We start from the raw sequence: 21,382 nt of genomic DNA, 5'->3' as shown, positions 1-21,382 counted from the left end.
GCCACCATATAAAAATGTATAAGTACCAATATCTTGGCTTCCAAGCCACTTCGGCTCTCAATCTTGGAATCTAAGCATACATTTTATGGGGCAAGGAATGCAATTATACCAAACAGAATATCACCGGATGATTATTTGCTCCGAGATTAAATCAACAGGTTCATTCGGGCAATATCAGTCGATAATTTCGAAGCACTTTCAAAGTGTTTTATGTCTCTTCAGATTGACTGGTAACATGGATTGGAAGTAGTGGTTGATATGCCAAGAAAAGCCTATGGAGCCTCAAAAATGTCCACTCAATGCAAAGGGAAGTGGGGACAAATCAGACCCCTACAGCTCCTTTCTGAATAACGCCAGTGCTTGGAATCCTGGGAACACCACCATGTGGCTCTTCACTTTGGAGAAGACATGACTGTAGGTGAACTTGTCCAAAAACAGGCTGCATTGCACAAATCTTGCTCTGTGAAGTTCAGCAAAGAGAAGCTGGAGAGATCCACTAAAAAGTGAGAGAGGGATGAAACCACAGCAGACAGTACATCTTGAGAGAAACAACTTCAGCGTCAGTCGATGAGCAAAATGGTCTGTCTGTTTTGTCAACAAGCAGAGGGACACCTCCATGAAATCTGAACTCTTGGAGCTGATGAGAATATTAGTCAGATAGCTGCAGAACTACATGAGACAGAATGAATGGCAAGCATGAAAGATGGCAATCTGGTCCCACTTGATGCTATATACCATCTAGAGTGCTTGACAACACTACAAAATCGCTACCGATCACTGCTCAGGCAACATGAGGAAGAAACCTCGGCTTGGTGTTGGCTTAACGGTTAAGCTGCTTAACTTAAGATTATAAAGTTTTGAGTTCAAGCCCCTGTTGGGCAATTTAATTAACACCAGGTGGGTTGACTCAGCCTGTCATCCTTCTGAGGTTGGCAAAATGAGCACCAGCTTGCTGGTAACAGGGGCTGTTAGGGTTAGGGTTAGGATTATGGTTAGGTTAGGGCAAACCCTAACATCAGTGGCACAGCCGCACCCCCTCTCCTCAGAAAATGATGCAGCCCAGCAGCCATAGGCTGCGAATGAATGAATGAATAAATATATATAAAATAAAAATCCTCTTAATTTTTCTGAACAGAAGAATATGAAAGCCAGAGCACTCGTAATGCTCTTCGCCCATGTAGAAAACTGTTTGGAAGATGGAACCTTCCACTTCAAATTTTCAGTCCTGCATCAGCTGTATGAAAACCGTCTATGGGACACCAGGCTAACTAAAAAAACTATGAAGGTGATGCACAACTGCTTGCTAAAGCCTCCAAGATTGTATGCAAAGAGATATACAACTCAAGAGGATTCCACTTCGATGCCACATTTCCCTCTGGGTGTCAACATGGGTCGGTGCCCACTGCTCTTAAAACGCTGGTGTATTTATGCTGTTGAATGGTGCTGACTTGAAAAATCAAGATTCAACAGACCCACAGACAAACCTCACAATCTCTCAGCCCATTCTCTTCAACTTCAAGAAACAACATCCAGACTTCTGCCAAGTCTCGTTATTCCCTCGAAAGGGAACGACCATTGCCTCTGTATATTGGAATGAAGATTCACACAGAGACCCGGTCTAAAATGTTGATGACACAGCTTTACGACTTGGGTCTCAGTGTAAGCTATGACAGAGTTCTTCAACTTGAGAACCACCTCGCAACTGCTGTCCATGAGAACTTTCAGAACAAAGGGGTTGTGGTTCCTGCTCAACTTCACTGTGGGCTGTTCACTGTTGGTGCGCTTGACAACTTGGATCACAATCTTTCAAGTACGACTGTGAAGGGCTCATTTCATGGTACAGGCATCAGCCTGTTTCAGTTTCCCACTATGTCTAACTTGGGAGACAAGCAGGATGACATGAGGTTGCCTTCACCTGATATCAAGAAGAATTACGACTTGTCAGACAGCTTCACCACTGTGCTCGCGGTGGCTCTGAAGACAGCAAGTGTCAGTCCCTCAGCTATCAAATGCTTCAGCACCAAAAGATGGGCAACTTGCAGGCTCACAACCAAAGGAGAACGTCTGGCTGGAGCATGCTAGTCAAATCTGGAGAAAGACGAAGTGGAAAAGGGTGACACTGTGTCCTGGTCAGCGTTCCATGTTTCTGCACAAGGTCCATCATCAGACCTGCATTCCACTCTTACAAAGCTCTTGCCCCTCTTCTATATAATAGATGTGGTGATCAAGCACGGAATAGATGTGGTGTATTGGGGCATTGGGCTACAGAATTCCTCAATCCTGGATTCCCTTGCACAGTTCGTACTTTGTCTCGTCATTGTCAAAGACTAATCGAGAACAGAATGATATTAATGCAAGAAACTGGCAAGCCACATTTCCTCAGAATAGACATTGTTTCTATGATTGCAGCTTGTTTTTCACAACACTTCGAATCTACATTTTGTTCCTGTTATAAAAACCCATTTGGTGATATTCTGAATGGTATAATTGCGTTCCTTGCCCCAGAAAATGTATGTTTAGACCCCAAGATTGAGAGCCTAAGTGGCTTGGAAGCCGAGATATTGGTACTGAAAGGTTTTCACATGGCGGAAATCCAAGATGGCCGCCATGCTGTATTTTGAGGAAGTGGTTCCTGCTAAAAATTGAAAGCTTAGGCAATGGGTTGGTGCATTTGTCCGGAATGTCCACATCATTTAGCTTAGCTGCCTGACTATTCCTCGAGCCTCAAATTTGAGTACAAAAAAATAAATTTAATTACCGAGTTCAGAAAATTGATCGTACAGTAGTTATACACTCTTTACTTTATAAACACAGACATTTTGTTATTATTGCAGGCATAAACAAAAACAAAATACATTAGATCACACTTTAATATTATTTACTGAATTTGAAGAGGAGCTTGCATACCGAGAAGGGGCAACAGTAGCAGTGACAGCAGGATAGCGGCAAGTGCTCCACCACTTAGTCCCATGGCACCAGCGGTTTTTATTTGTGGCCCAATGACTATTGGCTCTATGCACTTATTGAAATGATCATCACATTTGCAAACAGTCACATTCAGGGTCTTGGTGGTCGTCTTTCCCCCACGATCTTTTACGCTAACCGGCACAAAGTGAACTCCTTCTGGAGCTTTACCCTTCGTGTAGGCCAGGAAGGCTGCATCACCTATGAAAGGCAGATAATGGGAAACAAATTGGATGGACGGATGCAAATAGAGATGGGTTAAGCATTCTGCAAGAAATAAGAGTAGTAAATACTGTGCATGCACGAATTAGATGGATGCAGCATGTGACAGGCAGATGAAGGATTGGTGAATAACAGATGACAAAAAAATTAATCAAACTTTTCATTGGTGGCAATGCACACTTGTGAGTAAAACAAAACCAAAAAAAAATCTCTCCCAAAACATTCTATCCATCATGACAGTTCCTTTGCATTTAAAAAACACAAATGTCAAAATGTGGTCACAATAAAGAATAACAATAACGACAATCTTTGACGCTTCCATGCTAAGCAACAAAAAGGGCAAGGACAACTTACGACTAATTGTTTGTAGAGTCCAGTCTTTTGAAGTGGGATAACTTGGCAGGGAAAATGTGAAAGGTCCTGCATTGAGGTCACTGTCTTTATCCTCTGCCTTTATGACAGTTCCATTGGCAGAGTTGAGGCAGATGAACCGTTGAGATGGGATAAAGTCAGGTGGATGATCATTAATATCAATGAGGTTAATCTCCAAGGTACCAGTCCCAGTCATTGCTGGGTCACCTGTTAAAGGGAGAAGCATGTATAATAATTAATTTAATTTGACATAACAGTCCAATAAACTCCTTCAAAAGGGTCTCGCTTCAAGTCGAAGGCTGTTGAACCGCAGATATATAATTGGTTATATTTTTCTCCTTGGTTTTAACCCTTAACCTCCCCTGTTTTTTCTTTCCTTAGGTGCCTGATTAAGTTGGAGAAGAATAATTAATAAATTGTTAATTGTTAACAAAGTATCTTTTTTCAACAATAGGTGAGAAAAAAAATGTCCAAGCTAAGAATTGGAAAGTGTTCAGGCTGGAGTTATAGGCCTTTGCCCTATTGCCAAGGCCAAATAAACTTTGCTCACACATAAAATAAATTGCTTAATGGGTGGAATCACGTCACCAGCTATCTTCACATCATTTCCAAGTGGCACCATGCTTGAGGATAGCAGAGCTTATAACTGGCACCACATCACTGACATCAACAAGAACAAATATGTCTTTGACTCTTACATGCTAAACAACTTTCCATTCATGCTACAATATATATATTTATATATATATATATATATATATATATATATATATATATATATATATATATATATATATATATATATATATATATATATATATATATATATCATCATCATCATCATTTATACCAGTCACTCACCATTGCCAACAGATAGCACTGTAGCCGTGTACTTTCCATCCACCACGTTGCTGTTCTCACGATCAAATGATTTTTTTACATAAATTATCCCATTCGTCTCGTCAATGCGCAGCCACCCAGCAGGGTCATAATCCAAACGGTATCTGCACAAGGAAGCTGAGTTTTAGTTCGAAGGAAAGGGCAAAACATTGAAAGAAATGTTTGGGTTTGATACTGAGGTCGATTTTCATTGATGCACAAGATGACAGGAAGTGGATAGTCGAAAAACCAACAGCATTATAATGGGATTCAGCTTCAAGCTGGCCTGGATGACATTCCTATCTGAGCACTGACTGGGTCAAATTTATACATAAGCTGACAACATGGTGCAGTGCCTGCAGAGGATCCCAGGTTTAGATCCCATCTATTGTGTTGTTTTGTCAATTGCCTACTAATATGATTATCATATATATACAAATAAATATGTCAGAGTGTGTGTGTGTGTGTGTGTGTGTGTGTGTGTGTGTGTGTGTGTGTGTGTGTGTGTGTGTGTGTGTGTGTGTGTGTGTGTGTGTCTTCCATAACTCAAAAACCATGAAACCTAGTGGCCCCAAACTTTGCATGCATAAGAAGGGAGCTCCAAGGGAGTGCGTGAATGAAAACTGGGCGTTTGGGTAAATTTAAACACACCTTTTGAAGATAATTTACAGCCTTATTTAATTATCCATTATCAAGGCTTCAACCTTGGTAAACCTTGGGTCGGCCCACTCTCCCTCGCTGGAATCTTAATTCGCTATTTTTTTTTTTTGGTGTGCTCAACAATGCCTTGACTTGGAACAGGCTGCAACAATTTCTTCGCTATAAAGTGCTCAAATTATATTTTTCACTTTCCTCACTCATATCATCAAATGCCTGATCTTCATACCTATGAATCACAGGATACATCGCAATGCTTATGAACGCCCTGGAGACACTAGTGCTTGTGGCTTTATTTTATTTCCGCACATGCGATCAACTCTTGTATCTCTTAACCTGAGCTGAATTTGCAAAATTTCAACTGCGGAATTGACCTCAGCAGCAGTTCTGACTACTAAAAAAAAAAGTTCATTTGTCCAATTAGGATGTTGTTTGTATTCAATCTCTTTGTAAATCAATAATTATTCAACCCCTTTGCTATGACATTCCAAATTGAGCTCAGGTGCATCCAATTTCCTTTGATCATTCTCGAGATGTCTCTAAAACTTGAATGGAGTCCAGCTGTGGCCAATTCAATTGATTGGACACGATTTGGAAAGAAACACACCTTTCCATATAACGTCCCACAGTTGACAGTGCATGTCAGAGCAGAAACTCAACCATGAAGTCCAAGGAACTGTCCGTAGAACTCCGAGATAGAATTTTGAGGAGGCATAGATCTGGGGAAGGGTGTAAAACAATTTCTAGAGGGTTGAAAGTTCTCAAGAGCACAGTGAGCTCCATGATTAGGAAATGGAAAGAATATGGAACAACCCAGACTCTTATTAGAGCTGGCCATCCAACCAAACTGAGTAACCGGGCAAGAAGGACCTTGGTCAGGAAGGTGACCAAGACCCCAATGACCAGTTTGACAGAACTACAGAGTTCTTTGGCTGAGATGCTAGAACCTGCTAGAAGGACAGCAGTCTCTGCAACACTTCACAAATCTAGGCTTTATGGAAGAGTGGCCAGACGGAAGCCACTCCTGAGAAAAAGACACATGACAGCACGCTTGGAGTTTGCAAAAAGAGCCGTCAAAGATTCTGAGAAGATGATGCAAAAGATTCTGTGGTCTGATGAGATGAACATTGAACTCTTTGGCCTGAATGGAAAGCGCTACGTCTGGCAGAAACCGAGCACAGCTTATCACCCATCTAACGTCATCCTTACCGGGAAGCATGGAAGTGGCAGCATCATGCAAGGGTGATGCTTTTTAGCAGTGGAGACTGGGAGACTTGTAAGGATAGGGGGAACAATGAATGGAGCCAAATACAGGCAAATCCTTGAGCAGAACCTGCTTCAGAGTGCAAAAGACCTTCGACTGCAGTGAAGATTTACGTTCCAACAGGACAATGACCCCAAGCATACAGCCAAAAAAAATCACTGGAATGGCTTCACAAAAAGAACGTGAAAGTCCGTGAGTGGTCCAGCCAAAGCCCACACTTGAATCCCATTGAGAATCTGTGGAAAGACCTGAAGATTGCTGTTCATCAACGCTCCCCATCCAAATTGACAGAGCTTGAGCCAATCTGCAAGGAAGAATGGGAGAAAATCCCCAAATCCACATGTTGTCACCCTCATGACAAAAGTGCCTAAGTCATTTTATTCGTTGATGAAGCTTAGGCACTTTTGTTATGAGGGTAACGATGTGCAAAGCTGATACAGACATTCCCAAGAAGACTCGAAGCTGCAATCACTGCCAAAGGCGCTTCTACAACGTGTTTATTCAGGGGGTTGAATACTTATTGACGTAAGACATTTCATCTTTTCGTTTTTAAATAATTTGTAAAAAAATTCTGAAAACATGTTTTCTCTTTGTCATTATGGGGTATTTTGTGGAGATCGGTGACAATTTTTGAATTTTTTTTTATTTAATGCATTTTAAACTCAGACAGTAACACAACAAAATGGGGAAAAAGTGGAGGGGTGTAAATAGTTTGTGAAGGCATGTATATAAATAAATAATGGTTCCCATCAGCATATTCTATCCTGTATTATTTTCTCCCAAAATTCCAACTTGGCTCTGATCCAAAAATCATTTGACTCGCTTCATGCCCAGATGCATCCAGGAATTTTCTCATTGAGGCTCCGGATGGACAGACCGGAGCCCCGGCAACACTCGTAACAAAGAAAATGACATCATAACAAAGTACCCCACCTGAGTGGTTGGTTGCTGGGTTCTTTAGCATCTGCGGTGTACGTGGCTATAACAGAGTTTACATCGATTCCCTCTGTCTGGCTCACGATCAGGCGTGGAGGTGAGAAAACTGGATTCTCCATTTCATTCTCCACTTGAACTACAATCATCGCGGAACCGCCCTGGCCACGACCACCACTCGAAGAACCTTGCCTTTTGATAAGTGGAACCTCATTTTCCACAGCCACGGAGAGACGAACTTCATTGGATGCTTCATAGTCTAGTGCCTGCAAATGATAAAACAAAGAGGTTATACGTATACCTATATGTAGGTGAGAGCTAGGCAGAGGGCAAAGGTTAGAACTAAATTTTGGAGAGATATGATAGTGTTAAAACAGAGTTCGGCGACACAATATGGGTGAGGATCGACAAGTGATATTTATGAAAGAAACCTGGTCCTCGTTGCTTACCTTAATGACAGTTACAACACCTTCGTTGGTTTTTGGGTCTGTGTGGATGGCAAAATTTCCATTCTCGTTTCCTTCGATGATGCGATAGACGGCGCGCCAATTGACCGACTGCCTTTTATCTAAATCTTGCACAGAGATCCTCATTGCGGTCACATTCTGTCGATTCTCCATCACACTTCCGGAGAACTGAAGGTGGAATAACATGAATAGTAAAAATAAAGTCTTTCTTGAGTATCATTCATCGTTTCTAAATCATATCTCATGGACTTCCCTCATTTAAGTTAATACGACAACTTTAGTCCGTAAGCCGAGTGAGATATTGGTACCATCTGAGGGTACCAATGTGAACCTATTATATTTTGATAGTACACCCGAGGGGATGTCAAAAAATGCATGATGGACTTTTCATGTAGGTGGTTTCAACCAGGTACAGTTGAATTAAAGATGGCCACCTTGTAATTTTGAAATATTTTTTGAACTGCCGTATCCCATTATTTTTTGGCAGATTTGCCTCAAACAAATCTCAATGAACTCGGGAAAAGTAATTTAGAATCTCTTTTAGTTACGACCTTTTTTTTTTTTTTTTTTTTAGATAATCGTCCTTGTTTTTGAGATAATTTGAAATATTAATATTTTTTCGATTCTTGAAAATTTTCAAATTATATTGGCAGGTAACAGCTTTTAAAACCCAAAATCGGATATTAATGATACAAAATACGCTATTATAAAAAAAAAAAAATTGTGCCCTCACATGGTAGCAATGTCTCACTCGCCTCATGGACCATGAATTTAAATTAAAATTCTAATTCTGCAAATGTCTTCATGCCAAATTTATAATTATGATGTTTTATATTTGCAGGATGAGCAGCTGCACATGAATATGGATCCAAGTACACCAGAGAAAAACCAAAGACCCCCTCGCAGAGAGGAGAAAGAGAAGCGACCACATATCATAAGTTATTTGCATTCGCATATATCTCTGAATTGACCAAACCGATGGACGAAGTCACTGCAAACCTCGCAGAAAGCAGCCAGCATCCATAACTTCCATACCATTCGAGATCTAAAACAACAATAATATGACTACAAACTGTATTATCATAGGAACTGTCATACAACATTTACTCACAATAAAACTCTTCAAAGGTGATCAAGAGCCGAACAACTATAACCTACAAGCACAAAACCCAAGTCCACCAGAGAACCTGCACCAAGTTCATCGCATGTATGACAACAGATATGCATTTCCTGAAACAAGGATAAGTACGCCAAAAGATCCGAATCAAAGGAGCCACTGTGTCGGTCCCAAGAATTCTGGTCGGATGAGAGGATACATCAAGCAGCCTTGGTGAAACTGGATGAAAGCATACTGGCAATCACATCAGGAGAACTACCCGCTGCAGAGGCACAGTACCATAAGTCTTGCGATAGGAACGACACAAGAGAATAGTCAGTAACATCCACAACACCTGAACCAGATGATGAATACGTAGCATACCAAGAAGCCAAACAGCACGCTCATCGCCTATTGTTCGAGCATATCAGGAAAACTCTCTTCGTACGTCCCAAGGCAATACAAATAAATGACTCAATTGACAGATAAGCTGATAGAGTTATTAACCACAGTCGACGACACGAGTGATCAAGTAAAATCTCAAACCAAGAAGCATCCACGTCGGAAACTAGAGGTAAAGTTCAAGCAGGCGCTTCATTTTGTCTGCGGGAAGAATGGGAAACTTGTGCTCTACCCCGACAACTTATCCACGCACAAAGTTGTGACTAAACATACAACTGAAAGACAATATTAAAGAGTGCACATTTCACAGATCGAGGGACATAGTTTTGAAGAGGGACTATAAGCTGTTTGGTCATATTCTGCTCGTTACCTCCAGGAGGAAGTTAGATATGAAAGTTGTGCTGGAGCATCCCTTCGGACCAGTTCCATGGGCATTAACTAATGATTTAGCTGCTCTGAGGAAGACCAACAAAGCAGCACTTGCCAGAAAGCTCGAGACCAATGCGTCTCCTGCTGACGACATTCCTCGTCCATCTGCTTCTATCGTTGGTGGTGCGATGGGTCTGATACAGAAGATGAATAACCTTCAAGGAACTGTCAGACCAACTCTTCTCAAAAGTACAAGCGTTTGAGGGAAGTGTTCAGGTTGATGCGGTGTTTGATGTCTATCAACAGTTGTCCATCGAAGATGTTGAGATATTTTTAAGAGGCTCTGAGGAAGGTATCCAGTATCCAGCGGGGGCCCGGGGCGCCATTAGCCGCGTGGGCAGTGTTGTGGGCAAGGGTGACCCTCGGAAAGGGGCCTGGGAAGCCAGCCTGCCACGTGTGCGTTTCAGGGGAGGTGCCATGGGGGGCACTCCCCGGTGTTAGGGAGCTGGTAGGCTCGGAGGCAGTGTAGTGCCCGGGGGTGCCATAGCGGGAGAATCGGCAGAGGGTCGTGCCTGCCAAAGGGAGCCACGTGTCCCAGCCATGAGACCGTGTGAGGGCACGGAGAGAAAATTGGGGGGCGAGGCCCGAAATTGTGAGGACACCAACACAGGCGACGGGAATCTGGGTTTATAGAACCAATAGTTTAAGCGAGAGGCGCTTGTTGAAAGCCCCGGGGTAGTTTAACAGTTAAATGGTTAGGGTAGATAGGAAGTGTACCCCTCCACACCATCCATCCCCTCGCTCTCGTTGTGGGCCGCTGGACCCACTTTGGGTTAGATCGCCGAACTCTGGGGAGGCCATCCTGAGGCTTCGTTGGGCCTCGACACAGGACGCTAGCTCTCCCTTGTTCCCCTCCGGGAAGGGAACGTAGGGGTTGGGAGTAGGCTAGGTGACAGGATAGGTTAGCCGAACAAGGACAGTAAAGGGGGTTAGGGGACGATTTATAGAGGGGAAGTGAAAATAAAAAAATAAGTTGGGGCTAAATTGGGTTTTACAAATTAAGGGAGTGGGTATGTACAGTAACAGGCAAAGGCGATAGGTGGGAGGGAGACAGGTAGGTAGGTCCGAGCCCGCCTTCCAAGTGGCCAGCACCACCGCACTCCCTCCACCAACCTCCACGGAACGGCAAAGGCTGGCCAACTTCATCTGCAGCTGCTGTGCTGCAAGGCCTGTGCCGGCCACTTCATCTGCTGGCTGTTTTTCTTCAAGGCCTGTGCCGGCCAGTTCTTCTGCGGGCTGTGTTTGCCTGCTGCCTTTGCCATGCCATGCCCACTGCCCCTGTTCACCAGCCCCGTTCAAATTTTGCTTTGCCCCCCTTGTTCATTGCCATGTGCGCCAGGATCAAAGCAACAGTTTGCAAGCTGCAAGAACTGCCCTGTTGGCAGCTACAACACGGGCCTGTAGTGGCGGCCCGTGCACCGTGTTTGCGTTCAGTTCAAACCATTCATCCATCCATTCATCCATCCATTCATCCATCCATTCGTTGTGTTCATTGCGTGTGCCACTTGAGCTGGCACGGAGACAACGGTTGTGCAGCCCATGCACCGTTGTGGTTCACTGCGTTCAGTTCAAAAGGGAAGGCCTTGGACTGCGTGTGAACAGCCAGCCACGTTCCCTGTCACCTGCATTGTTTGAGCCAGAGACTGCATGCGAGCAGCCTGGCTCCCTGCTAACTGCTTTTCTTTTGCAGAGTTCATTGATCCTGGGCCATGGTTTAGTGTAAAATTTGTAAGTTAAGGTTAAGATGTACTGTAAATATGAGTGCGCCCCCGGCATGTCTGTCCTAGCGCCGGCAATTTTATTTAAGTCGTCCGTGTGAGTGAGTTTGTTTAGGTAGTTACGCAGCCCTCAGGTTATTTATTTTGGGGACACGAATACCATGAATGTCGCACTCAGGGATCCGTAGGTAAAATGTACTAGGGGAAAACTACACATGATGGCACACGAAAATTTGACGACTCGGGACGAGTCTGTAAAAAGGGGAGGGGGTAGTGTTGTGGTTACCAAATTTCGCAAACCACCATTCAGGTCCCTTAGGTGAGATATCTCGGTAAGTATATGTGTAGTTAGGCCCAAACCCATGGTCTAGTGGGAATACATGTCATTTATGCGTGCTGCGACTCTTCAGGATAGCCGTTTTTCTTTTACTATCTTTATTTTGGACCAACCGCCATTGTTGCCACCGCCAACCACGACTCAACAGTCATCACAACATCAACCACCCACCACAATGCCGCTTCACCACAACAGCCACGACCTTTACCGTCACACCTCGCAACCGTCGCATCGCCACCGTTCTTGCGCCGCTTGTGGGTACCGGTATTGGACTCGTGCAGGGCGCGCGCCGAACAGCGTGTACAAAACCACGGACTTTCCGCTCCAAAAACGGATCAAAAACGACTCACGCCCACTTTTGTTCCGTCCAATCGGTGAGCGAGGGGCGATTTGGCCCCGCCTCCAGGGCGTTGGAGGGCGGTCGCTATATGCAAATTCATGGATCAAAATGCATTCACGCCCACTTTTTCTCGGGCCAATGGGGAGCGAGGTGAAAGGTCGAAGGCAGGGGGTCAAAGGCGAAGCCACGGGGCTTATATAAGCGGCTGCGTTCGTCAGAAAAAGTCGTCGTCGTAGTCGTCGTGGTGTGCGTTGGAAGTTGAGTGCAGAGAGTTCGCAGGAGGAAGAGTTCGCAGGGGAGTTCGCAGGAGGAAGAGTTCGGAGTTGGAGTCGGAGCGAAGAGGACGGAGCTGTGGAGAGGCGGCGGCGGCGAAGGCAGACGAGGAGGTGCTCGCGTCGGTGCCGGGAGCTGCACACCAGGGAGGCCGACGGCGCGACCTGGTCGAGGTGGAGACGCTCGTCGCGGGACCCGAGACAGAGTAAAAATCCTCCTTTCCCTGAGCATCAGCAACCCCCTCCTGTTTCCCCCCGCGCTGAGATAGTGCGACCAAGGGGGCCCCCTTCCCACCCCCTACCAGACACTGTCCGCGAGGCCCGCGGAGTTGAGGCACCACCGCCGCTCCGCGTCTCATCACCAGACGGGTAGGCCCGACACGGTCTCGGCCCCAGGCCCGCCTACCCCCTCATCCTGGAGGGTGGTTCTCTTTTCTTTTGCTTTGGGAATGTGTGTTGTCGGCGCCGTCTGTGAAGTAAAATTGTATTAGTGTTGCCGTGTGCTCGCGTAGTCGGTATTCGATCTGCATTGTCGCATTTGCTTTTTGTCTTCTTTTCTATGTGCTTTTGGTGGAATTGTATATGTGTGCTTTCCGTTCATCGCGAATAAATGTGCTTTATGTTGAACTGTTTCCCGCTTCGCTTCGTCATTTCTCTCATTGAATCCTCATCTTGCTTCACGTAAAGGGTTGGTAGTGGGCTGAATACGCCCGATAATTAATCGAACCGTCGAGGCCGACGATAACACCGCTCGGTTATCCCGATAGTACGGAACGGGTCGCTTAAGTGGCCCGTGTCCGAAGTCGACCTGCGGCGAGGTGCGATCGCCCGGTCTACCCTCCGTGTGGGTACTTAGGTAGGTCGAATTTGGCGAGCAACCCTATCCCACGCGGGGGCCGATTGGCTCGATCGCGGTGAGACCGAAAGGTCCACCCGTGACTGGTTCCCGGCGTTAGTCCGAGAGGGTCACGACTGGATTGTCCGTCCGGTGGGCGACGTGCCGCGATTCGAGTTACGTGGCCGTCAGCACGCCGGCGGGCGCGAATCCGCGACAATATATATATATATATATATATATATATATATATATATATATATATATATATATATATATATATATATATATATATATAATTTGAATCTCGAACCAGAGTGAGATATATTAATATCTGTAACATAGCAACAGCTGTGGGCCAAGATGTGGGCAAAGCTCTGCCCGGAATACATGCAAATACCGGATGTGAAAGGATCAATTGCATTTGCTGGTCAGGGTAAGCTTCTTGGTTTGAAGCTGTTGCGGTGTAATGTCAAGTACCAAGAGGCATTCACTGAGCTTAGAAAACACTGGGTGCTATCTGATGAACTGTTCATCTGCCTGGAGTTCACATGTCATTTGTATGTTACTCCATCAGATATCTGTGAGGTGAGTGAGATGCGCTTTCAGCTGTTCAGATCAAATAACACCAACATAGATTCAGGGCAGTTACTGCCATGTCGAGACAGTCTCCGTCTGCATAATATTACAGCCAACCACCAAGCAGCCAATTGGTACCACTCACAAGAAGTTCAGCCAGCCATACCCAGTCCCCTTGATTGCAATTGTTGGTTGGTTGTTGGATAGTCAGAGATATCTGAAGATCAACTGGATGTCAGGTCCACCTGCCCCTGAGGCTGTATTGAATTTGTTCTTGTAAACGTATAAAGCTGAGCTGTTTGATGCCATCCTGTGAATTTACTGTCAACAGGATAAAATGCACAGATGCCTGCTTCCGGCAGACACGTGAAAACATGGGACATGATGACGAAGATGATGATGATGTTTCATTACATGACTACAGACACAATGATGAAAGTTCAGATGAAGATGACAGTTCTCTGGGTGAATGATTTTGACACAAACTCAAAAGGTAAGGAGGAGCTACACTCTATAATATTCATTTCAACGTATTGAAGTATAACTGTATTCGTGAACGAAAACTTAAGTACATGAGCCGGGCAGCAAATTTTGGAGATTTTGGAGCCCTATTAAAGACATTATTAATATCAGATTTGGGCTTTTTTAAACTTTATTTACCTGTCAATAGAATTTGAAAACCATTGCACTCACTTTTTATGGCATAAAATTTATTTCAACAAACATATCGACATTTTCGAAAAAAATAATGATATACGTATTCAAAAATCCCCCCCCCCAAAAAAAATTAATATTTCAAATTATCTCAAAAACAAGGACGATTTTCAAAAAGTTAATAAATAAAAGAGATTACAATTACTTTTCTGAGTTAAATGAGATTTGTTTAAGGCAAAATCCGCCAAAAAAAAATGAATGAGATACGGCAGTTCAAATTACATGGTGGTCATCTTGAACTTGACTAAATCATTAAAGCTACCTCTTTGAAAAGTCCATCATGCTGTTTCTACACACACACACACACACACACACACACACACACACACACACACACACACACACACACACACACACACACACACACACACACACACACACACACACACACACACACACACACACACCTGTCAGAAAATACCAAAAGCTTGGTGCCCTCCGATGGCACCAATGGGCCAAAATTGGCTGTCCAGCTCTCACGTACTAATTACCCCCTGACCTCTTCCATTAATTATTTATCTATGGTACCTTCTACACTATGTATCCCCAAAATCACCCACATCCAGGAGTCTCCTTTCTTATCCTTTCCCTGGCACTTACACTGCTGCTGGTGAAGGTTGGAGCATTGTCGTTGATGTCCAACAGTGATAGGCCGAACGTTGCCGTGCTGCTGTGCCCAAACTTGGCTCCAGCGCTGTCTGTTGCAACCACTATCACAGAATACTCACCGATTTTCTACCAGCAAGATGATGGGTAAAATATGGGAGTGAGGAGGTGGAGAGGAGGGAGGAGGGTGAGATTAGTTGCACAAAAGTAATTCTCATGAAGGAGTAAAAGCATTAGTAATGCAAGTTTTTGCTTCTGCTGCTGAAAACTTTTGCCAATCAAACAATAGCACAACAATAAGTAAAACTGGAGCGAAGTCGATGGCGCGCCATCGAAAATGCCCACGCTTCCCACGTAGAGCAAAGTTGAAATATGGAAAAAAAGTCCCAGCAGCAATTACCCAATATCACATTTCGAGTTGAAAAAAACCCTTTTCTTGACGCCTGTAACTCAGTATCCACCCTTTGGAGCATGAACTGGGGGTCAAATCCCCCCCCTCAAAAAGTTACATATTTATGCACCCCCCATTGTTGATTGCACATACCAAGTTTCATTTTTAAAATGTTTTAAAATGTGCCGGTAATTACATTTTTTGGAATTTGACATTATGAACCCGCCCCAGGACCCCAGGGGGCAGGGCCAAAAATGATACTGCTCTCGCACCTTCTTGCCATATGGTGATCATAACTACCAAGTTTGGTGAATTTGTGCACAATTGTTTTGGAGGAGATAGCGTGACAGACAGACAGACAGACAGACAGACAGATGTAACCGAATACAATACCGCCCCCCCTCCACCCCTCCATTTTTTTAAATCGTGGGGATAACAACCACTGGTCATAGAAAAGCATTTGCTGAGGAGTGGGACCAAATGTAGTAATCTGTCACGTTTTCCTGAGAGAATGACCTCACCGAGATGCTGTTTAGTTGACAAGGCAATTTGCACAAAATACTGAACAGCTGAGCATAGAGCATTTAAATAAGGCAATGCGACCAACAAACTTAACCAATGCCTCCACCACGGATGTTATAAGCTCATGAGTGTTTAGCTGAGAGTTTTAGCATTCAAACAAGTCATCACCTCACGATCTAGTCCTGGAGCCACCACAGTCAGCGTCCCCGTCTTCTGATCCAGAGAGAACATATTGGGTCGAGGACTGGCTGGGATTTGCCCGATGAGCCGATAGAATAGTTGAGCGTTTGCGGTGGCAGGGTCATCCCGGTCTGTTGCAAGGATCCTCCCCACGACCGTGCCTGCACCGGGAAGGTCCAAAAACAATTTGACGACATCTTTTTCCCTGCTCATTATCTCATTCCATCCCAAGTCGGAGCTCAATATTATGACTCTCCAAAGTCACCTGTTTCAAAGCACGTGTGTTGGAAATGAAATTATTCATTATGACACAACGGGACTGTAAACGGGTCAACCTTATAGGAAAATAAATTTCAAAGAGTGCACAATTTGGAGTTATGTAAAGTATCAAGAAATATGTATGGAAATGGAGAGGCCTGGCCTGGATGCTTTCGCATTTCTTACCAACTTGGGCTCCTTCTGCTACAGCGAAGCGAAAGGAGAGATTAAATTCAGGGAGGTTGTCATTTTGATCCAGCACGTGAATCTTAAGGTCACAAGGTGGCTCAACCTCGAATCCTGACAAATCCGTGGCATGACCTTTGAGCTGTGAATAAACCAGACAAGGCAAGTTCCAAACTCAGTTGCATTGTTGACCAAGATGCTGCCACAAGGTAAGCCACATTCACAGCTCTTTTCACAACTTCAGCTCTGATCATCTACCCACAAGACTGGCTGTGAATGCGGGATCAAGCACACAACACCGGCTTCATTACAAAGATGAAGTTGAACTCAACACGCAAACAATTTCCGGTAAGATCTAAAAACAGTTCAAAACTCACACGAAACATTGAAACCATCTCTCGATCAACCGGTCCCGTTACACTCAGCTCTCCGGTGACGGTGTTTATGATGAAAAGACCATGAGGGGCCAGGTCTGCACCTGGCCCGGTGATGCTGTAACGTAGGTTGTATTCCGCTGCTTTGTCCGACTCAACCTAGTAGAGAGAAATTGATATTGAGACTCAATTTGTCTTTTTCTCTAATGAACGCAACCTCAGCATTCTGAGAGATGTACTTGCTGAAACAAATTTACCACCAATGATAACCCTGCTCGTTTCATTATCTCACCGTTACAAGGTGCTTGGGGAAGGGACCGATTTCATTCTCTGAGAATCGAATAATCGGGATGTTCCATTGGCGCTTGTGTCGACGGCCAGGCGCTCTTTTGACTGGAACGAGGTCATGCCACTTCAGGACTCGCTTGGTCACCTGCAAGAACGACAGCAGTCATACGAGTACAGTTTTCTTCCATGTCTTCAATGATTTCCAAATCATTTTTCATGCCCTCTGCCTCTCATCACTTCTGCCACATTGATATCTTTAATTTGCTTTGTAAAGATAACATGACATACCTGCGTTTTTGGGGGCACGATAAATGACCTCTCGTCGCTTGCTCCATTTTTGGTTTCATCTGCACAACACATTGCCATTGCAGTTGCAGTTCCCATGTGAATCAAAGCTTTAAAGAAACATTTTGAAATCTGATTTTTTTAGAAGAAATTGTATTTTAATCGAAAAGGTAAGCTGGACCTCACAGTTTTAAACTTCCTTCGGTCGAAATAATTGGCTGATAGCTCTCATATAAAGGACGATAAATGACGTGATGCAATAATCAACCAATGCACTAGCAGGACGACAGTTTACCCTCAAACAAAATGCGTCCACTTGTCAGAATTGACAACTTTGAGGTGAGCATATCACCATAGTTAGTTTAGCAATACATAGTCACGTGCTCAGGGGTGATGACTTCAGACAGAGCGCAACCAGGCAACCACACCCAAGAAAGTGCCAACCATACCTCGCACCATGGAGCCGATTGCGGCCCAGATTCTGAACAGATCGAGTAAACACGCTGTTTAATAAAATATAAGCAAACATGACCTGTGCCACCATGTTGCTGAAATAAAACGAACTCTTCATTTGAAATTTGCCAAAAATACCTAAAAGCTATCCGAAACTAAGCAAGTACACAAAAGCAAAACTTCCCCAAAATGTGTCAGCACAGTCTAGGACTTCTGAAACCAGGACAGCAGTCACAGTCTCTGAGCATGTTGAAACACATCAAGCATTTAATGATGAACTTGATTATACAGTGAGCAGTAGAGGTGGTTGCAACTAAATTACAAGGAAGCAATTGTGAAACTGAGGCCAAATCAGAAGCAGATGCAGACGTTATAAGTTCCGTGGAACACGATGATGCGATGGAATGGAGCTTTGTTTAGAAAATGTGCAAAGCATACCCAGTTTGCATTTACGATATCAGAGTTGTCATGGGGACCTCTTTCAGGTTGCCACTGGAAATCACTCCAGCATGATGAATGGCTTCACATGAGGTCACAAGCCTTGTAGAAACAGTGTACCTTAACCAAGCATGCTCCAAATACCCGAGTTGGTCCTCACTCATGAAGCTGAGCCTCCAAGAACATCCCGGTTTTTAAGGGAGGATCCTCTCCGAGCATGACACGTTGAATTACAATCCCACCAAAGCGACTTTACCAACTTTTCTCCTCCCATGTGCACCTTCCTTTATCTCACCGATACTGTTGTTGTTGATGGTGGTGGTGGTGGTGGTGTTGCTGATACACAGAGTAAGTCAAATACTTAGAATCCCTATCTCACACCAGAATCTTCCAAAATGGAGTCTCTCAGAGCTCTGTACTCTCCCCTCTTTAATCTGCTTCTTAAAGACTTCTCCGCCCCCCAACCTATCCCCCACCACCACGACCAGACACAACACTCCTCTCAATCGCAGATAACCTCACAATGGTTATGCAACACTACAAAACTCAACAGGCTGCAAATTCACTCGAGCATTGTCCACATCTCCTGGAACATTGGCTCACCCAAAACCACATGGCAGCATCACCTTTAAAATCTGCATTAACTATCCTCACCCAAGAGGGCCAAGATAGAGGGTAGTCAAACTTGCACCCTCACTATCAAATTATTCAACCAATCCCTCCAGCTACATAGACAACCAACAATCCTTGGTCTCACTCATGATATGAATGTCATTCATTCAATGTTTCAATAACATTCACGCTGAAGCCAAGCGCAAAATTAACACACTTGGGCACTCACAGTCACACACACCTCTTTGGACAACAAAAAGAGCAGCTCATTACAACATGCAACCAGTTCATTCATACGACGATAAACGATGCCAGCCCAACTTCAGTATCAGCAACATCCGACACCAACATCAGTCAGTAACAACGAACCCAAAAGAAGACTATCAGGATCATAACAGGATGGATGTATGGAACCTACGAACATTCACCACCTCCACTGGGAATCAAAAATATTCCCTATCAAAGATGACGAAGACATGCGAGGTATACCGTTTTTCTTAAGGCCCGGTCACACCTTGACGTTTTAGCCAGCGATGGCAACGCATTAAAATGTATGTAAAACGCTGGCTTACGTTGAACTTTTGATGTTTTTTTTTTAAGATTTGGACGTATTCATAGCGACTTGGTCTTATGTATAACGCATTGGTAACGGACACAGAACGTTTCGTTGTGTTATAGATAACTTATACCAACGAATGCTGAACCTGTTGTCGGCCTACACAACCGATGCCCAACGATAGTCTAACTTAGGCATAGCGCGTTGCACGCATCGCCGACGATGTCGTGACGTAGCCTATTAAAAGGCTGACGCACAACGATTCGAATCATAACTGCCGTAGAAATGGAAGTGACAACATCGCGGTCACACCTTGGCGATCTTGCCAGCGTATGCCGACCTAAGAAAAATGTGTCTAAAACGTTGGGGCACATCAAATACGGTATGAGTAAGTTTGGTATACGTGAGTAGAACGCTAAAGTACGCTATCATACGTCGTAGTAAGTAGAGTACGTCAAGAAATTTTAAACATGTTCAAAATTTTACGACGTACTCGGCGTATGACACACGTTCCGCATGCGATGGGGATAAGTTTTACACACGATATGCGGACGCTTACACACGTCCACAAAGGCTACTTATAAGCAACTCATAAGTCGAAACAGTCGCGGTAATGTCTTTTTTACGCTAAACTTATTTCTAACTTATGTTTGACGTGCTTTGAACCAATTCTGTACGTAGTCCCAACACACATCGACGTATGTAGACGTATTCCAATGACGTCTTCCGGTCGACAAAAAAAAAATGAACGTGTTTCTTGCTTACAACTGCCATATAAAGACGTGTTCCCAGCGGTTTTGGGAATTGGTATATAAAAATGCTGCTCATAAAAGGGGAACCCAACAATGTTTTCGAGTCCTTTTTGAGTCGATGTCCATGTCAGCAGTAACAGTATCAGTTTCAGTATCAGTATTAGTATTAGTAGTAGTTTGTTCATGTTGGCAGTAGTAGGCGAGTGTGAGGGGGAGGGTGTGGGTTATGATGGATCGTCCTTGCGTCCGCGTGTCCACGGGTAGGAGACATCTTTTCACCATTGTTCGTAGTTCTTCGCGGCTAATTTTTTATGGGGCTTTTCAACAATGAGCTATAGCTTGTTTTTACGATTTAGGTCTATTCATAACGGGTTGGACAAATGCACAATGAACTAATAATGTGCATAGAGCGCTTTGATTACTTATAGATACGATATACCAACGAATAATTATCGTGAAGCCGGTGTTCACAAACTCTGCCCAACGATAGCCTAACTTATCCATATCGTGCGGCAGTTTATCTTTGCCGGTGACGTGGGGTTTGCTATTCAAAGGCTGCCACTCAACGATTTAAATGGCTGCATCTCCACTATTGAAAGTAGACGCTTGCGCTCAGCAATTGGATTTTTTTTACACTCAACGACTTTTAAACGGTACCACTCAACTATTTTCATTGTTTACAATGAACGATTTAAATTGCTGTCACTCGCCTTTGTTTTTTGACGCTGGGGTTTGGAAATTTGAAGCGTTTCTTCTGAACGTGTTAAAACGCTCAAACTCGACTATTTTAAATAGACGCTGCCGATGGACAATTGGAATCTTAGCCAAGCTAGACATCGAAGTGTGAACATCCTCGTCATGCCGAAGAAAAGTTTGAAGAATGCTGCAAATAAGTGTCCTGGCCGTGGCCGTGGACGCCGACGCAAGGACGATCCATTATACCGACGTCTTTCAGCCTATGAGTAACTTAAAAGTAACGTCTGTCGACGTGTGGCAACGAT

General features: G+C 44.1%; 1 protein-coding gene across 1 annotated transcript in view; it reads right to left on the bottom strand.

The window, feature by feature from the left end:
* Window positions 1-21,382, bottom strand: part of LOC147029362 (B-cadherin-like) — a 56,623-nt gene that overhangs the window by 7,890 nt on the left and 27,351 nt on the right. Inside the window, exons 3-13 of the mRNA XM_085872366.1 lie at window positions 17,574-17,632; window positions 17,290-17,430; window positions 17,001-17,156; window positions 16,624-16,765; window positions 16,168-16,340; window positions 15,081-15,215; window positions 7,741-7,926; window positions 7,292-7,557; window positions 4,420-4,562; window positions 3,541-3,765; window positions 2,908-3,165 (exon numbers count right to left, since the gene is read on the bottom strand). Of these exons, the coding sequence (XP_085728492.1) occupies window positions 2,908-3,165; window positions 3,541-3,765; window positions 4,420-4,562; window positions 7,292-7,557; window positions 7,741-7,926; window positions 15,081-15,215; window positions 16,168-16,340; window positions 16,624-16,765; window positions 17,001-17,156; window positions 17,290-17,430; window positions 17,574-17,632 (1,884 nt within the window). The remainder of the gene's footprint in view (window positions 1-2,907; window positions 3,166-3,540; window positions 3,766-4,419; window positions 4,563-7,291; window positions 7,558-7,740; window positions 7,927-15,080; window positions 15,216-16,167; window positions 16,341-16,623; window positions 16,766-17,000; window positions 17,157-17,289; window positions 17,431-17,573; window positions 17,633-21,382) is intronic.

This window comes from Eptatretus burgeri, chromosome 3 (assembly GCF_056783735.1).
Source record: "Eptatretus burgeri isolate ZD-2024b chromosome 3, Ebu_testis_v1, whole genome shotgun sequence".
In the NCBI taxonomy this organism is placed as follows: Eukaryota; Metazoa; Chordata; class Myxini; order Myxiniformes; family Myxinidae; genus Eptatretus; species Eptatretus burgeri.
The sequence above is the reverse complement of the archived record's forward strand: the minus strand, read 5'-3'. Positions and strand labels throughout refer to the sequence as shown.